Source organism: Episyrphus balteatus, chromosome 3, assembly GCF_945859705.1.
Source record: "Episyrphus balteatus chromosome 3, idEpiBalt1.1, whole genome shotgun sequence".
NCBI lineage: Eukaryota > Metazoa > Arthropoda > Insecta > Diptera > Syrphidae > Episyrphus > Episyrphus balteatus.
The window spans coordinates 4,260,065-4,275,164 of NC_079136.1; the positions used below are offsets into that span (position 1 = coordinate 4,260,065).

At 31.4% G+C, this 15,100-nt stretch overlaps 2 protein-coding genes across 5 annotated transcripts in view; both read left to right on the forward strand.

The window, feature by feature from the left end:
- The window catches only part of LOC129917179 (adenylosuccinate lyase), a 73,462-nt gene extending 66,357 nt beyond the window's left edge, over positions 1 to 7,105 (forward strand). The window contains exons 1-3 of one of the 4 annotated variants that reach the window (XM_055997567.1): positions 5,291 to 5,351; positions 5,453 to 5,631; positions 5,692 to 7,105. In XM_055997567.1, coding sequence (XP_055853542.1) covers positions 5,494 to 5,631; positions 5,692 to 6,999 — 1,446 coding nt within the window. In that variant the 5' untranslated portion in view covers positions 5,291 to 5,351; positions 5,453 to 5,493 and the 3' untranslated portion in view covers positions 7,000 to 7,105. Of the gene's footprint in view, positions 1 to 5,290; positions 5,352 to 5,449; positions 5,632 to 5,691 lie in introns of those variants that run through there. The other 3 variants (XM_055997566.1, XM_055997564.1, XM_055997565.1) reach the window with 3 other exon arrangements.
- A 6,527-nt stretch (positions 7,106 to 13,632) lies between these two features.
- The window catches only part of LOC129917181 (octopamine receptor beta-1R-like), a 122,075-nt gene continuing 120,607 nt past the window's right edge, over positions 13,633 to 15,100 (forward strand). Inside the window, exon 1 of the mRNA XM_055997570.1 lies at positions 13,633 to 14,193. The gene's annotated coding sequence lies outside the window, so the exon portion shown is untranslated. The remainder of the gene's footprint in view (positions 14,194 to 15,100) is intronic.

The following is a 15,100-nucleotide window of genomic DNA, read 5'->3' on the forward strand; positions in this document are numbered from 1 at the left end:
AAAATCTCAACTTGATTATCGACTTTGAACTTAGAATAATTTTTGTGAATAAACTTTTTATTTTTATTAAGCTTTAGGTACAAGTTACAGAAAATTTGCATTGTACTTATTTGCAGGTGCTTTAAAAGGATATAGGCTCTCTAGTAAAATTGGGAAGACGCAATTAGGTACCCTAGTTTACAAAAAAATAAAAACTTTTTGGACACCAAGTGGCGTTACACTTTTCGTATATTTTTGAGCCCAGAAAACTCAAAAATCTTATCTAAAAAAATATTTATGGATAGGTTTTCGAGATATGATTTTTCAAAGTTTTTTGTCGTTGTTTTTTCCAGCCTAATTAGTATTTGAGCTATATCTTGAGTAATAAACGACTAATCTGAACAGAAAAGCTGGTGCCTTTAAGCTGAGTAAATAAGCAAAAAACACTAGAACAACTTTTCAAAAATTTCGTTTTTTTCTCTTTTTTGTAAAGTTTTTTTTTTAAGTTTTTTTACAATATTTTAATTTTAAATTTTTTTAAAAGGATACACATGGATAGAAAATTTAATTATCTACCAAAACTTAATTGGTAAAAATGTTCAAATTCGGCTTGCTTTTCAAGTTATAGACAAAAAGTAACAGAAAAAGTAGAAAATATTGATCGTTACAAAAATTGTCATATCTTTATAATTTATCCATAGATTTTGAAGAAGCTTCCAGGCGCCGCCGCCGGCTTTTCTGTTCAGATTAGTCGTTTATTACTCAAGATATAGCCCGAATACTAAGAAAAGCTTTTATTGTTTAAATGGGACTTAGATTTTTACTGACTGATCTTTAAAAAAATCTCAAGGAACCAGAGCTTATAATGAAAAAAAGTATGGTATAAAAGAGTCAACCTTGACTGATGTCACCAATAGTGATTGTTTTCTGTTAAGTCTTATGTGCTAGAAGCTTTTATTTTGAAATGGATTTAGGCTTTATAATCAAAAGATAGTTCTATAGCAAATTGACTATAAAATAGCAAAAAATAGTAAAATTCAGGGTTGTAAAAAATCTTTTTTTAATGGTTTTGTTTTGCATCACAAATTAAAAAAAAAATTTTATTGCAAATAAAAAAATTTTCAATTAAAAAAAAATATTTATTCCAACTGAAAAATATTTGCATTGATAATAAAATTTTTATTGCGAACAAAAATATGTATTTTGCATTAAAAAAAAAAAAAATGTTATTGCAACTGAAAAATATTCGCATTGCAAATAAAATTTGTATTGCTAACAAAAATATTTTGGATTAAAAATAAAATGTATGCATTGAAAAAAATAAAATTCAATGCAAAATGTGTGCATTAAATATTTTTTTTTAATTATTCGTCGAATTTCTTACAATTTTGACTATTTGACCTTACATTAACTTATTCAACTAATAGTCAAAATTGTAAGAAATTCGACGAATAATTAAAAAAAATATTTAATGCACACATTTTGCATTGATTTTTTTTTTTAATTTTTTCTTAATGCAAAATATTTTTATTTGCAATAAAAAATTTTTTTTATTATGCAAATGTTTTTCAGTCAGATGCATGCTTTTTCAACTTTTATTTATTTTTGTTTTTTTACTTTTTAAATTTTGTCTCTTTTTATTATTTATTTTTTACGTTTTGTAACGCTCTTATCTTAAAAATATATCTGCACCGAAAAAAAAAAACCAATATCAATTTAACATTTTTTAAATATCAAATTAACATTTTTTAAATATCAGCCAAAAATGCTCTATAAAATGTGTTTTATGATACTTAAAATGTTAAAACAACATTTTTATTATCAGGATGATATTTAAATGTCACATTTTGGAAATTTTTTTTGATATTTTATTATCATTTTTTCATATCAATTTCTCATTCCAAATTATTGAAAAATATTAAATACAAAATTCTTAATGTGTACTAATTTAAAGGCGCTTTGTGTTTTTTCGAAGTAAAATGTATGATTTACTGAGAAAATTTGATCGGCACTAAGATTTTACTTCTCATAGTTTGGGAGAAAATAACAAAACAATTATATCACCTATAATAGAAAAAATAATATCACCATTATTTTGTAAAGAATATTCCCTTTGAGTAATGTTTTGAAAAAAGAAAGAAAATTCTTAAAATAATAAAAATAATAAAAATGAAAAGGAAAGAAATAGGTTTCATTATAATAAACTAAAACGTAAAATCTAGTCAACATTGATATTTTAATTGTCAAAGTGAAATTTTCACTATCCACTTAAACTTAAAAAAATGTCAAAATGATATTTTAATTGTTAAAGTGAAATTTTCACTGTCCCACCTGAAATTAAAAAATGTCAAAATGATATGATAAAATATCAAAATTGATATTTTAATTGTTGGACGACTTTTGTCACTGAAAAATGTTAATTTGATAGCTATTATTATCAAATTTTTTTTTCGGTGTATACATGTATAGCTCCTCGTATTTTTCTTATCTTAATAAAACTCAGATTTAACTGACGATATGACAAGCAACCGCAATTGCCATCATACTCGGTGTAAATGGACCCCAACACGTGCTGTGTACCTCGGGGGAAAGACCCAAACACGTGTGGTGTATCTAGATTGAAAGAGGTATGAATTACTTAAATTGATTCAAAATGGGTATGTTATTTTTGGCTTGTTAATCAAACATTCATTCCTTCTTTAATATATTTAATAATTTTATTTAATTTATTTAATAATGGGTTTGAGGTCAAATCCGGAAAACCCGAATGAATATTCAAAATTCCGAAAATGTAAAATCCATTTGGATTTTTGGGATTCTGGGTATTCTGGATTCAGAAATTTTAGATGACATTTTTCGACAGATGAAATTTGTGGAGAATACTAGAATTTTTTTTTTTAACTTACACGGAGAAAAAAGTGTCACCTTAAAATAAGATGATGCGCATATTAAATTGCATCACCTTAAGATAAGGTGATATCCGCTTAAAATAAGGTGATTCCACTTAAACTCAGTTAAATTTAATGTGAACTTCATCTTATTTTAACCCTAGTTTACGCCACGCAAAATAATGCAATAACCAAACTTGGGGTTCGCGCGAACCCCAAGTTTGGTTTGTGACTTTTTTTCAGAAAAAAATTCCAGAAAATTATATAAAACCGCTTTTATGGAAGAAAGACAAAAAACGTAAACAAAAATGAATTTCGTTCACTGAGTTTTCATCCCAGAGGTGCGTTCTTTTTCTAACAATAGTCAACGATCGTTGTTATGTCAAAAATTATTGTTCAAGTGTCATTGTTAGAAATCGTTGGATTTTTTACAAATCATTTAGGAACGATTTATTGTTAGAGATTGTTAGACTGTCAAACCACCAGCTAAATTTCTTTTGAGAATACTTTTATTTCCATTATCATAACGAAAAAAAATTGTTTTTTATTCAAAATAAATTATCTTTCATCAAAAAATTACCAAACTCTCTTTTTATTTTAATTTTTTCCGCATATTTCAAAAGACAAAAATTGTTTGTGTTTGTTTTGAAAACAAAACATTCACTTTGACACATCAACAATCTCATAAGTGTTCAACTCATATCATGGAGGTGAGTTGGAAATAGTTACGATTTGTAACTATTTGACACTTCAAAACGAGTTTAGGAACGATGTTCATCTGTCAAATAGTTACAAAACGTAACTATTTTGTAGTTTAGGAACGACAAAAGTTAACGATAGTTAACAATAGTTAACTATTGTTAGAAAAAGAACGCACCTCAGGTCGAAAAAACGATTTAGAAAAAAGTTATAACCATTTAAACATGCGTTTGTAAACTAATGTTAATTTGAATGTTCATCTTAAAAAAAAACGACCAAAAATAATTATTTTTACTTGCAGTTTATCATACTCATTTCCAACACTGAGATAGCACAGTGGTAAGTCACTGGCCGTTGTAACCCAACAGTTGTAGGTTCGATCCCCGGTGGCTGCCAGTTTTTTTTTTTTTTAATTTGCGCATTTAACCTTAATTTAAGGTGAAAGTCATCTTAGCAAAAAACCATGCAGAAATCCGCTTTAATTAAGGTGCGATCCGCTTAATTCTATGTGGTCTTTTATCTTCGTGCACTTAGCGTAAGCAATTGTTTCTTGAACGGTTTTCTCAGTAGATATTTTTCTCACTTACAAGATGAAATCCGTTAAACTTTTTGCAAATTTTAAGTTTTGGGTCGGTGTCAAATTCCGAAAACTAAAATCCCGAAAATCAAAAATCCAGGAAACCCGAAATTCAGAAAATCCAAAATCCTAAAAGCCCATATAGTCCCGAAAATAAAAAATCCATATAACATAAAATCCCGAAAACCCAGAATCCCAAAAACAAATAAAATCCCAAATGGAACCACGAAAAATGGATTTTGGGTTTCCCGGATTTTGTCCGTCTCTCCTAAATGTTAGCTTATCTATCAATTCTCGGAGCGCAAGTTTTCGTTCTCGTGCAAAAAAAAAACAATATCGGATAGCTTGACGGCTTGTCGGCTGTAGTTCACACTTCTCACACAAAGTGGAGCTAGTTTCTTCCGCAGGTCGTTGCAAAAAATCAAGTAAAAGGAATTTTTCAACAAATTGATAGCCTATTTTGAGTCCAAAATGAGTCCAAGTTTTGAAAACTTCCTAAAAAGTGAAAATTATTCTATTCGGTTTGATAGCTTATTGCCATCTTTATAAAACTCTTGCATTAATAATGTTGTTTGTTTCATTCTCTCATATCCTATACCAATATAAATTGTACTCTATTCATAATAACGAATTATTTTGTGGTAATTTTAGTTAAGTCTCTTATGACACTACATAAATATAACAATTTATCCTCATAAAAATATACGAAACCTTTAGAAATATCTAAGATAGCTCATAATATTCCAAAATACTTTTATTAAACAAATTCCGTCACAATTTCACTCTCTCAGGGCCAATTGTACAAATATTTAATCCGTGGATCAGCAACTTTAATCTTCTGAAATCGGTAGCAAGGCTGAAGTTTAGCACTGGTTCAAGGTTCATATATGTAGAAATAGCCACATTCATGCTTGAACCACAGTTGAACCGCAGCTAATCCTCCGAAATCGGTGGGTTAAGTTCCTGATCCGAGGCTGAACCACGTTTGTACAACTGGCCCTCAAGCTCCAAAATTGAAGATATTCAAAAACTGTTATATTTTCTTACACGACATCTCTTCATTTCTCTCTCATGATACACGCACCCCCAATCATACTCATGTAGCTCCTTAGTTAATTTCCATCTGACATTTGCGCACATTGCGCATCTCCCATCAAAAACACATGATAACCTCTGTGTCAACTTGACACATAACGTCATACCCCCACGTTAGTTTCCGATAAGATTATTTTTTATTTTTTTTTAAGAAAAACAACTCAAAAACAACTAAAAAGATAACAATTTTCATTTCTGTTTAATCTTCCAGAAGCATTTATTCATTCTTAGTACAAATTTCATCAAGTCAACATCATGGCAACCAACTACGAAGGCTACAAATCACCTCTATCATCTCGCTATGCTAGCAAAGAAATGCAATTCCAATTCAGTGAACAAAATAAATTCTCAACTTGGCGAAAATTATGGATTTGGCTAGCTGAAGCAGAAAAGGTAAGCAAACCAAGGCAATGACAAATTAAAATAGAATAATAACTAACAATAACTTTCCAGCAACTTGGTTTAGAAATCACCTCGTCGCAAATCGAAGAAATGAAAAAAAACATTGAAAACATCGACTTTCCCGCTGCCGCGGCAGAAGAACGTCTCACTCGACATGACGTCATGGCACATGTTCATGTCTTTGCCAAACAATGTCCTCTAGCCGCTCCAATCATTCATTTAGGTGCAACTTCTTGTTACGTCGGTGACAACACCGATTTGATAATTCTAAGAAATTCTCTAGATTTATTGCTTCCTCGAGTTGCTTCTGTGATTTTTTGTTTAAAGAATTTTGCAGAAACTCACAAGAGTTTGCCAACTCTTGGTTTCACTCATTTGCAACCGGCACAATTGACAACTGTCGGCAAAAGAGCTTGTCTCTGGATTCATGATTTACTCATGGATGAAAGAGCTTTGAGGAGATGTCGTGAAGATTTGAGATTCCGTGGAGTTAAAGGAACCACGGGAACTCAAGCTTCTTTTATGACACTCTTCAATGGCGATGGGGATAAAGTTCGTTCTCTTGACTTTCTTGTGACCAAATTGGCGGGTTTTGAAAAGCCTTACGCTGTCACTGGACAAACTTACACTCGTAAGGTTGATGTTGAGATTCTAGGAGCTTTATCTAGTTTGGGAACATCGATTCACAAAATGTGTTCTGATTTGAGAATTCTTGCATCGCGCAAAGAAGTCGAAGAGCCATTTGAATCAACTCAGATTGGTTCATCGGCAATGGCTTATAAAAGAAATCCAATGCGTTCGGAGCGTTGTTGTGCCTTAGCGAGACATATGATTACTGTTTATATGGACGCAGCTAATACACATGCAACCCAATGGTTAGAAAGAACTCTCGATGATTCTGCCAATCGTCGATTGAGTTTGTCAGAGTCATTCCTCTCAGCTGATGCAGCTCTCCTGACCTTACTCAATATTACCCAAGGACTTGTTGTCTATCCGAGAGTAATCGAGAGACATATTGCTCAGGAATTGCCATTTATGTCGACAGAAAACATCATCATGGCAATGGTTAAAGCTGGTGGAGATCGTCAAGTTTGTCATGAGAAAATTCGTGTACTTTCTCATGAAGCTGGAGCGCAGGTTAAACAGTTTGGCAAGGATAATGATTTGGTTGAACGTGTTCGTAAGGATTCGTACTTTGCTCCGATTCTTGATCAGTTGGATAGTATTTTGGATGCGAAAACTTTCACTGGCAGAGCTAGTGATCAGGTGACAGAGTTCTTGGTGGAAGAGGTGGAACCTGTTTTGAGTAATTATAAAGAGGTTTTGAAGAATATGGAAACTGTTACATTAACTATTTAGAAAAAAAATTATTGAAAAATAAATGTTAGGATATTATGAAGAGAAATATAATTTCGTTTAAATAATTAATACAAAAAAATAATAAATTTATATATTTTTATTGCAATTGGTGATGTTGTTTATTATTCGAAGTAAAATTGAAATTAAATTTTGAGCTGGAAGTAGAAGTTACAAAAATTTTAATCTATATTTATCAAATATGCAATCTATGTTTTATGACCTTGTGCATATGCAATCATATTTCAAATAAACGGAGATTTTAATTATAAGCTCTATAAATTAAGTTACACTCAGCGAAATAATTATAAGGACAATTTTATTTGATTCGTTTTAAAATGTATAAAGGATATTGTTTTTTATTTCTTTTATAAAAAATAAGAAGACAAATATATGGGGTATTGTATCCAATCATTTTATTAGAATAGTCTGGTGCGAAATAATAAGGCCACAGCAGTTTTTTTTTACAATTAAAGCCATTAAATTGATTTAATAAATAAAAGTGTTTAGATATTTCAAAAAGTGAAATATCTAAATTTATGACAGACTGAATTTGGCAAAATTAGGGCTTACCATGAAGAATGGCTGTCAAACCGAAAAAACGCTAGTGGCTTAGAAAGGTCCAATGGTGTGATTGATAATATTATTAACAAAGAGGACAAGTATGGTAACCTTACTTAAACGATCAGAAAGGAAGCTGTTGTTCAACGAGAAATGCATTCTAATGGCAAACGCAACAATATTATTACAGCATGACGAGCATCGTTGAAATAAAACTATTATCATAATACTTGATTGCGTTTGTCTCTCTGAGAAAATTGAAAAACTGAAAAACTACTTTCTTTATCAGACTCACTCGTCAGCGCATTTCTGGTACCCAAATATTTTAAATGGAAATTAAATCCATTCATGGCGTCCTTTTTAGTTAAAAAGCAGTTGACATACTCGTGGGTGACTTAAATACTGCAAAGAAATGTGTTAGCGAAACAAAGGACATTATAAGAAAATACAAATCGTGAGAACTAATTAAACCAAGCCCCTCAGTGGATTTAGTTTCTGGGGGACTTATTTTCTTGCACCACCAGGGCTCCCCTGCGGTGAGCATACAAGGGGTATATTGTGATTTTTTATTTTTAAGACGCAAAAAGCTTAAATAACTCAAATCTTTTTTGATCTTTGATATTGGCAAAGTTATCGAAAACAGCCAAAAATCTGATAAAAAGGCATTTCTCTTATATTTCAATTTTCTCAAAAACTATATAGAATGCTTAGGAACAAATGGCTTTAAGTGTTTGATGAGAAATAAATTGAGGCAGTTTACTTCATCGATCAATTTCGTATTGAAATCCACATTCTTGACATTTTTACTTGCTCTATAGGGCAATTAGGTCCATCCACCCCTAAACAGGTGGATGGATTTTCTTCAAATTTGGTACACCGGATTCTTATGGAATTCTGAAAGTTTATCTCGCTTAGAAAGTGTACCTACCTCCCATACAAATTTTTTGAATTTAAACCAAATATCTCGAAAACGGATCTAACGAGTTTGATTAAACGACGTAATATTCAAAACAATTGCAATAAAACTGCATTTTTATTTTTTCCAAATAAACATTTTTTTTTCATTTACAATCACAATTTTTCCCTAAAAGTCGGCTCTTCCCTAATATGAATTTGTTTTTAAATTTATATACATCCAGCTCTTAAAATCTACAAGTAAACTAACATAAAAGTGCTTTGAACTGCAAGAGCAAGTACGTGTGTGTATATAAGAACTGTTTATCTTTCGAAGAAAATCTATGACAGGCAACGTGAATAATGACTTTCGAAAAAACTTTTTTCGTAAAAAGGTTGACTTTTTCCAACAACTCACACTCACATTTGAAATTTTTTTTAAAATCTCTAAAGGCATTTTTGAGAAAATATTTCTTTTCTAAAATTGGTATATTACAGGTACAGTTAGTTTAGGTTCTAAGAAAAATAAAACTCATCAGTACAATCTCCAGAAACTTTAACATACCAAGTTTAAAGAGAATAGATTCATCCGTTTCATGCTTATTAAAAATATAATGTTGTTTGCTGCTCACTGCTCAGGTTTTCAATAATCCTTTTTTCAATATCATAAAATTGTCGCTCAGTGGGTCAGGGTTTGGGTTAATTTTCATATGTTTCAATTTTTTGCTGCTCAGCCGCTTGGTCGCTCACTACGCGACCGTACCCTAATGCAGCAAAGTTTTAAAAGGAGGGCCTTAAAAATCAAATTTGTCCCTTTTTAAACGTAAAACAACCTAAAAACCTACTTCCAAAATTATGTACTGTAACTATGCCTATGTCCACCATCTCATAATTCATAACTCTTTTAATAAAAGCTTAAACAGTTTATTTACTTTATTCAATACCCATCCCAACTTTTTTTTTAGGAAATTATATGTTTAGGCTTCGTTATAAGCCATAATTTTATTTTCAATCAACATTTTTGTATCCAATAAACAAAAAATGTCTTCTGTTTGCCTTAAGGCTGATGCCCCTTAAAAGTCCTTCAAATTATCAAATTCGTTCTTGACACAAAAAAATACAAAATACTTCCCATGTTTAATCGGGTAATCAATCGCAACCTTAAAGCCTTTTAAGACCACTCAACACGGCTGCGATATCCACGTGCCGTGTTTTATTAGCATAGCTTCTGGTTTTTCAAATAATTGATGACCTAACAAGTTTACACCTATACATCGAAATTTTACACGCAATGGAATATCCAAACCAAATCCCCTTTCTTTCATCCAAAACTGAAGACTTTTATTGGAAATTTTGTGTAAAAAAAAAAAAAAAATCAAACGATTCAATGTCACCATTAACCTGACAAATTACTGCCTAGAAACCATCAATGCATTCAGAGGCACTGTCATGCTACAGTAATCCGACTTTAGCCGCTTCAGCAAAATTCAATACAGCAGCTTCGCCAAAACCCCATTAAATGAACATCCGAGAGCTTTTGAAAACACATTCACGCTGCCTCAACTTAACACCCTCTATGGTTTGTCAAAGGACGACAGTACATCCGAATCCGATCCACCACCACAATACTATATAATATTGCCACTGTCTCCTTCGCTGTTGCCTCACCGCCACCACTGACTCGGCTGCCTCTTCGCACACGTCCTTGTATGCGGTAACCTCACACGGTTCAACTCATTTCTCGAAAACGACACGACCGACGAGTTCATCAACTATGCAGCCGATTTGTGGTTTCTTGGGATGGCTCAACAAAAGCCTTTTGGGGGCAATCAACCAATTAAGCTGGGAGGACGAAACAGCGCGACAGAATAAAAACCTCAACAAACAGCTGTATTCACACTCAGTAAAAGGAAAAAGAGCTTTTTGCCGAGTGCGATGTGCTCTTCACAAGTTGCACCTGCTGAAGTAGACGGGAGTCTATCTACTGCCATTCATGCTGTCTACTCATTGAAAGATGACAAAGAAAAAAAAAATATATACAAACGTACTTTGTTTTGTAGGGTTTCTTGAGCGCAAGTCCTTCAAGGTTGGTTGGATGGCTTTCTCTGAGCCATTTCTTGGTTGTAAAGCCTGTGGGACTTTTTTATTTTTAAAACAATTTTCTCTGAGCATTATTTCTTTTTTAAATATAATTATAACTATTAAAAGGGTTGCCATCGTTTGTATTAATTTGAGTTCACGTATCATTTGAACTTCCAGTCTTTATGACAGTTAAATATTTATAAAAATAAATCAAATACAGTGAAATGAAAAAAAAAAAAAAAAAAATAGTACGTATACGCCACAGTGGATATATTTTTTTCAGTGAAATGTAGCGCTAAGACTTAAAAATTGACATTAAATATTTTCGTAATTTTAAAACAAAGCATATTAATATATAAAACACTTTGCCAAGAAAAGAAAATGAAGTTTACGCTTCATTCGTAATTTAACGGGCTGGAGTTTGGTAATTGTAGTCTAAATAATTGAACCGATACTAAAGCAACGCAATTTACAAAAAAATCATTTTGAAAGTTGAAGCCTCAAGACATTTGGTAACAAGATTTTACTTTTTAAATTTTTTAAGCAGTGTTTTATTGAAAGTCTTACCAAAACCTTTTCAGTGTTAGTGAAAGAAAAGCAGTTTAATTTCTTCAAACTACTGTGAAAAAAAATTTGTATTCTGAGATATTCAACAATGGGATATTTAAATGTAAAAACGCGGACTTGTCTATGAGAAAAAACGGTGCGAAACAGAATATTTGGACAGCATTCGTATTTCGATAGGAATAAATGATTATATTTTTAGGTTGGTAAAATAATAAAAATGTGTGCCAAATTTCACGACAGTTGATTTTTTTAAGCAACCGAAATAGAATTCTTCGATTTTTTTTTAAATATTTGATGTTATTGAGCAAAGAAGTTGCATTAAATTTTGTTTTCGAGTTAAACTTAAGTCTTCGGAAACTGTTAAGAAAGGCCTTCGGCTATCAGACCCTCTACAGAGCACGAGTTTATGATATGATGAATGATAAAAAAATGTTGAAAGAGGATCGGGAAAACGCTTAAGATACAGAGCGTCCGGAAAGACTAGTTACTTCAAATGCAAGACGTCAATAATCAAAGAATTGGTGCTTGGAAGTCGTCGATCGACGTCCCTTACTTTGACTTAAAGAAAAATTATCCTCAATAATTGTAGCTAATTAAATGCTAATTTGCTGTGCAAACCAAAATTTTGTAGCTCGCATGGTTTTTGAGTAAGTGAATTTGAAATGATTCAAAAACATATAATTACATACAAATTTAAAGCTTTTTAAATGTTTTCCATGTGTTCCCCAAAATTTGGTTTTTATAGGCTTAACAGTTTTTTTCTGTTATTCAAAATTCCGCTAAAATAAGACTGAAGTTAGCGCACCAAAAAAACAGGAAAATTATTATTTTTTTGATGCCCAAAACTGTAGCTAATTTAATGCTAATTCATTGAGCAAAATCTAGTTTTGGAGCTCCACTTAGCCATTTTTTATTTCAAATTAAAGTTTCAGAAGTGCACCGGTTTGATGTCTCCAATGGAGACATTAAAAAAAAAACTTTTTTAAGTTTTTTCTTTCGCTGATAATAGAAGCTTTTGAAACAACATTTTTGTTGCAAATTCCAATTTTGCTGCTCCAACACTTTCAAAAGTATTCAAGGTTTTATTTAAAAAGTTTCCTAAAAAAAAATGTTTTTTGCAGAAATTTGAAGTAACTTAGATTCAGATGAAACACGAAACTTCGATTTTGTAGTTCGATCAGTTTTCTTGTTATTCAATATTCGGCTAAAATAAGACTCAATCTCATATATATGTATGTAATGGGCAAAATTTTCAAAGAAATCACATTTTTAATATTTTTCTTGTAGTTTAGCAAAACAAATTTTTTTGCGCAAAAATTAATTTTGTTCCTCCTATCAGTCATTTTCTATTTCAATTTGAAGTTTAAAAAGTGCACTTCCGGTTCGCTGTACAAATGCATAAAACTTTAAAAAATTTAGTTTTTTGAATTTGTTTGCCAATAAATATGACATAAATATGAATATTTGCTTTTGCATAGAAAACAAAATTTTTACTGCGACTGAAAAATATTTGCATTGAATGTTCTGCATTGAAAAAAAATTCAATGCAAAATGTGTGCATTAAATATATTTTTTTTAATATTCATAGAATTTCTATTTCAACTATAAGATTGAAGCTAATACGATTCCAAATAGCTAAATTTTAATGCACAAATATTGCATTTAGTTTTTTTTTCAATGCAGAAAATTTTTTACTTTCAATAAATTTTTCTTTTATTTACAATACAAATTTTATTTTCAATGCAATTTTTTTTATTTGCAATACATTTTTTTTTATGCAAAATATTTCCAATAAATATTTTTTTTTTTCAATAGCAATACTTTTCAGTCGCAACCAGTCGCAACAAAAGAATTTGCTTAGTGCAAATATTTTTCAATCGCAATAAATATTGTTTTTTTTTTTTTAATTTTTAATTCAATTTTTTTTTGTATTCAAATGCATTTTTTTAATTGATATTTTTACAACCTTGATAATGGGGTATTTTGTCTTATGCATTTTTGGGCTTCCCCATAGTTTATGGATTATTTTTTTTTTACTTAAAAAGATAACAGTACATTATCTTTAGGTAACCAGTACACAAAATTGTTTTTGAAGGTCCTTCACGTACATACTACCCAATTGTTAAAGCTTCTTTATCTATCAGCGATAACTCTATGTGTCCTTTCTTTGTACACTTTTCTTTATCAACAGTTTAGATATAGGCAAAATTGATATCGATAAAATGAAACGCACTCAAAAAATAAATTACAACGAACAAAACATGAGTACATGTGCACCTGACCAATTTTTCATATTTGCCTTGAACTTAAGCTGAAATTTACTACTATACCCAAAGTATTGCTAATTGGCAACCCTATAATACACAAAGTCCTTAAAAGCTCCTCCATTCATTACACACCGATAAGAGTGTTATATTTCTCTCCAAAACCAAATTCTGAGAGCGAACAAAAGCGAATCGAGCGAAAACTTTCAACTCTTGAGATAAGTTTTGCAGAGATACAGGTTTACGATTACAGGACACAGGTCCTTTTGTAAAAATAAAAGTCCCTCCATTGTACATGCTACATAGAGAGCGGCGTGTTATATCCTGTGCGGCGGCGAGTAAAATACATCATCACAGTGCCATTCAATATTCAATTCGTTTCTAGACTCAGGTGTGTGACGACAGCGTGTGAGACGTATAGACTTATCGGGGAAAAGTCAATGATTCTTATCACAGAAAGTTGAAAGTTGTGTCTGTGTCTGCTTTTTTCTTCTTCTTGTTCTTCTTATCGGTCGTCGCGGTGTAATATTCAAATTTAATATTTTTAATGATGTGTCAAAGTGGGGCTGATTATAATCAAGGATAATTAAGAATTTTTATTTTTTAATTTCCTTTTATCTCGTCAAAAAATCTATACTCTCTCGAATTTAAATTTTTGAAAAATTTTTTTCGAGTGTCAAACGAGTGGTGTTTTAAAAAAGTTTTTGAAACCTGTTATCAGTTGGTGTGAGAGAAAAAAAAAATTAAATTTTCTTTCAAGTAAAACAAAAAGATATAGTGAAATATCCTTGGAGAAACGGAAATTATCGTCTTCACCCAAAGAAAAAAGGTATTTATGAAATTCGTTTATGGCGTGTTAAAATGTATATATGTAGTGTTGTATAGCTTAAGTATTAGGGCTTCACTCTATACCGACCCTTCTCGGCCTTGTCTGTTAATGTTCCCCTCTGAATGAGAATGAGTCCTTCTTCAGGACTCACGGCAAACATCGTCATCGTCGTCGTTGACTCTATCAATGGTTTGGTTTTGCTGCTATCTCTTATCTACCATCCATAAAATATAAAAAAAAGAACAAGAGAGCGAGTTTATTATCCTGTGTGGTGGTAAGACAGGTAAATAACATATTTGACATTCTGCCGTGTAGGTACACAGGTGAAATTATAATTTATTATACGATAATCGATATAGATAGAGAGAGCTCCTCTTTCTCGAAAGGAAGACGATATCACAATGGGCTAGGACAACGACAACGACACGATACAATGACGAGAACAACAAGGACAACGCACGACAACGACGACGACGACGAAAGCGAATAAATTTGATTTTCCATCAAGGGTTTTTGGGAGTTGGGATTTTGGTTCGAGAGGAATTCCAGGACATTCTATTTTAGGTTCAGTTGGTTGGCTCAGAGTTTTTGTTGCTGTCGTTATCACTGTTTGCTTTGTTATCTTCTAGAGTTTCAGAGTTTGATATTACAGATTTTCTTGCTGCAGAGAGGTCTCATGAGGGTTTCAAAATTTTTCTGAGCACGACTGCTTTTCTAATGTTTTTATTTTTTCTATTCCTCCAAAAATGAATGAAATTTCCATTGATGAGGCTTTTATTTTAACAATAAAACTAATAGACACATTTTTATTGAGAAAATACACAAACACATTTCCATTTTGAGACACCTTTGCTTCCCAAGAGCCTTAACACTTTTTTTTCTTCTCTCTTCTAAACTTGCTAAGGTA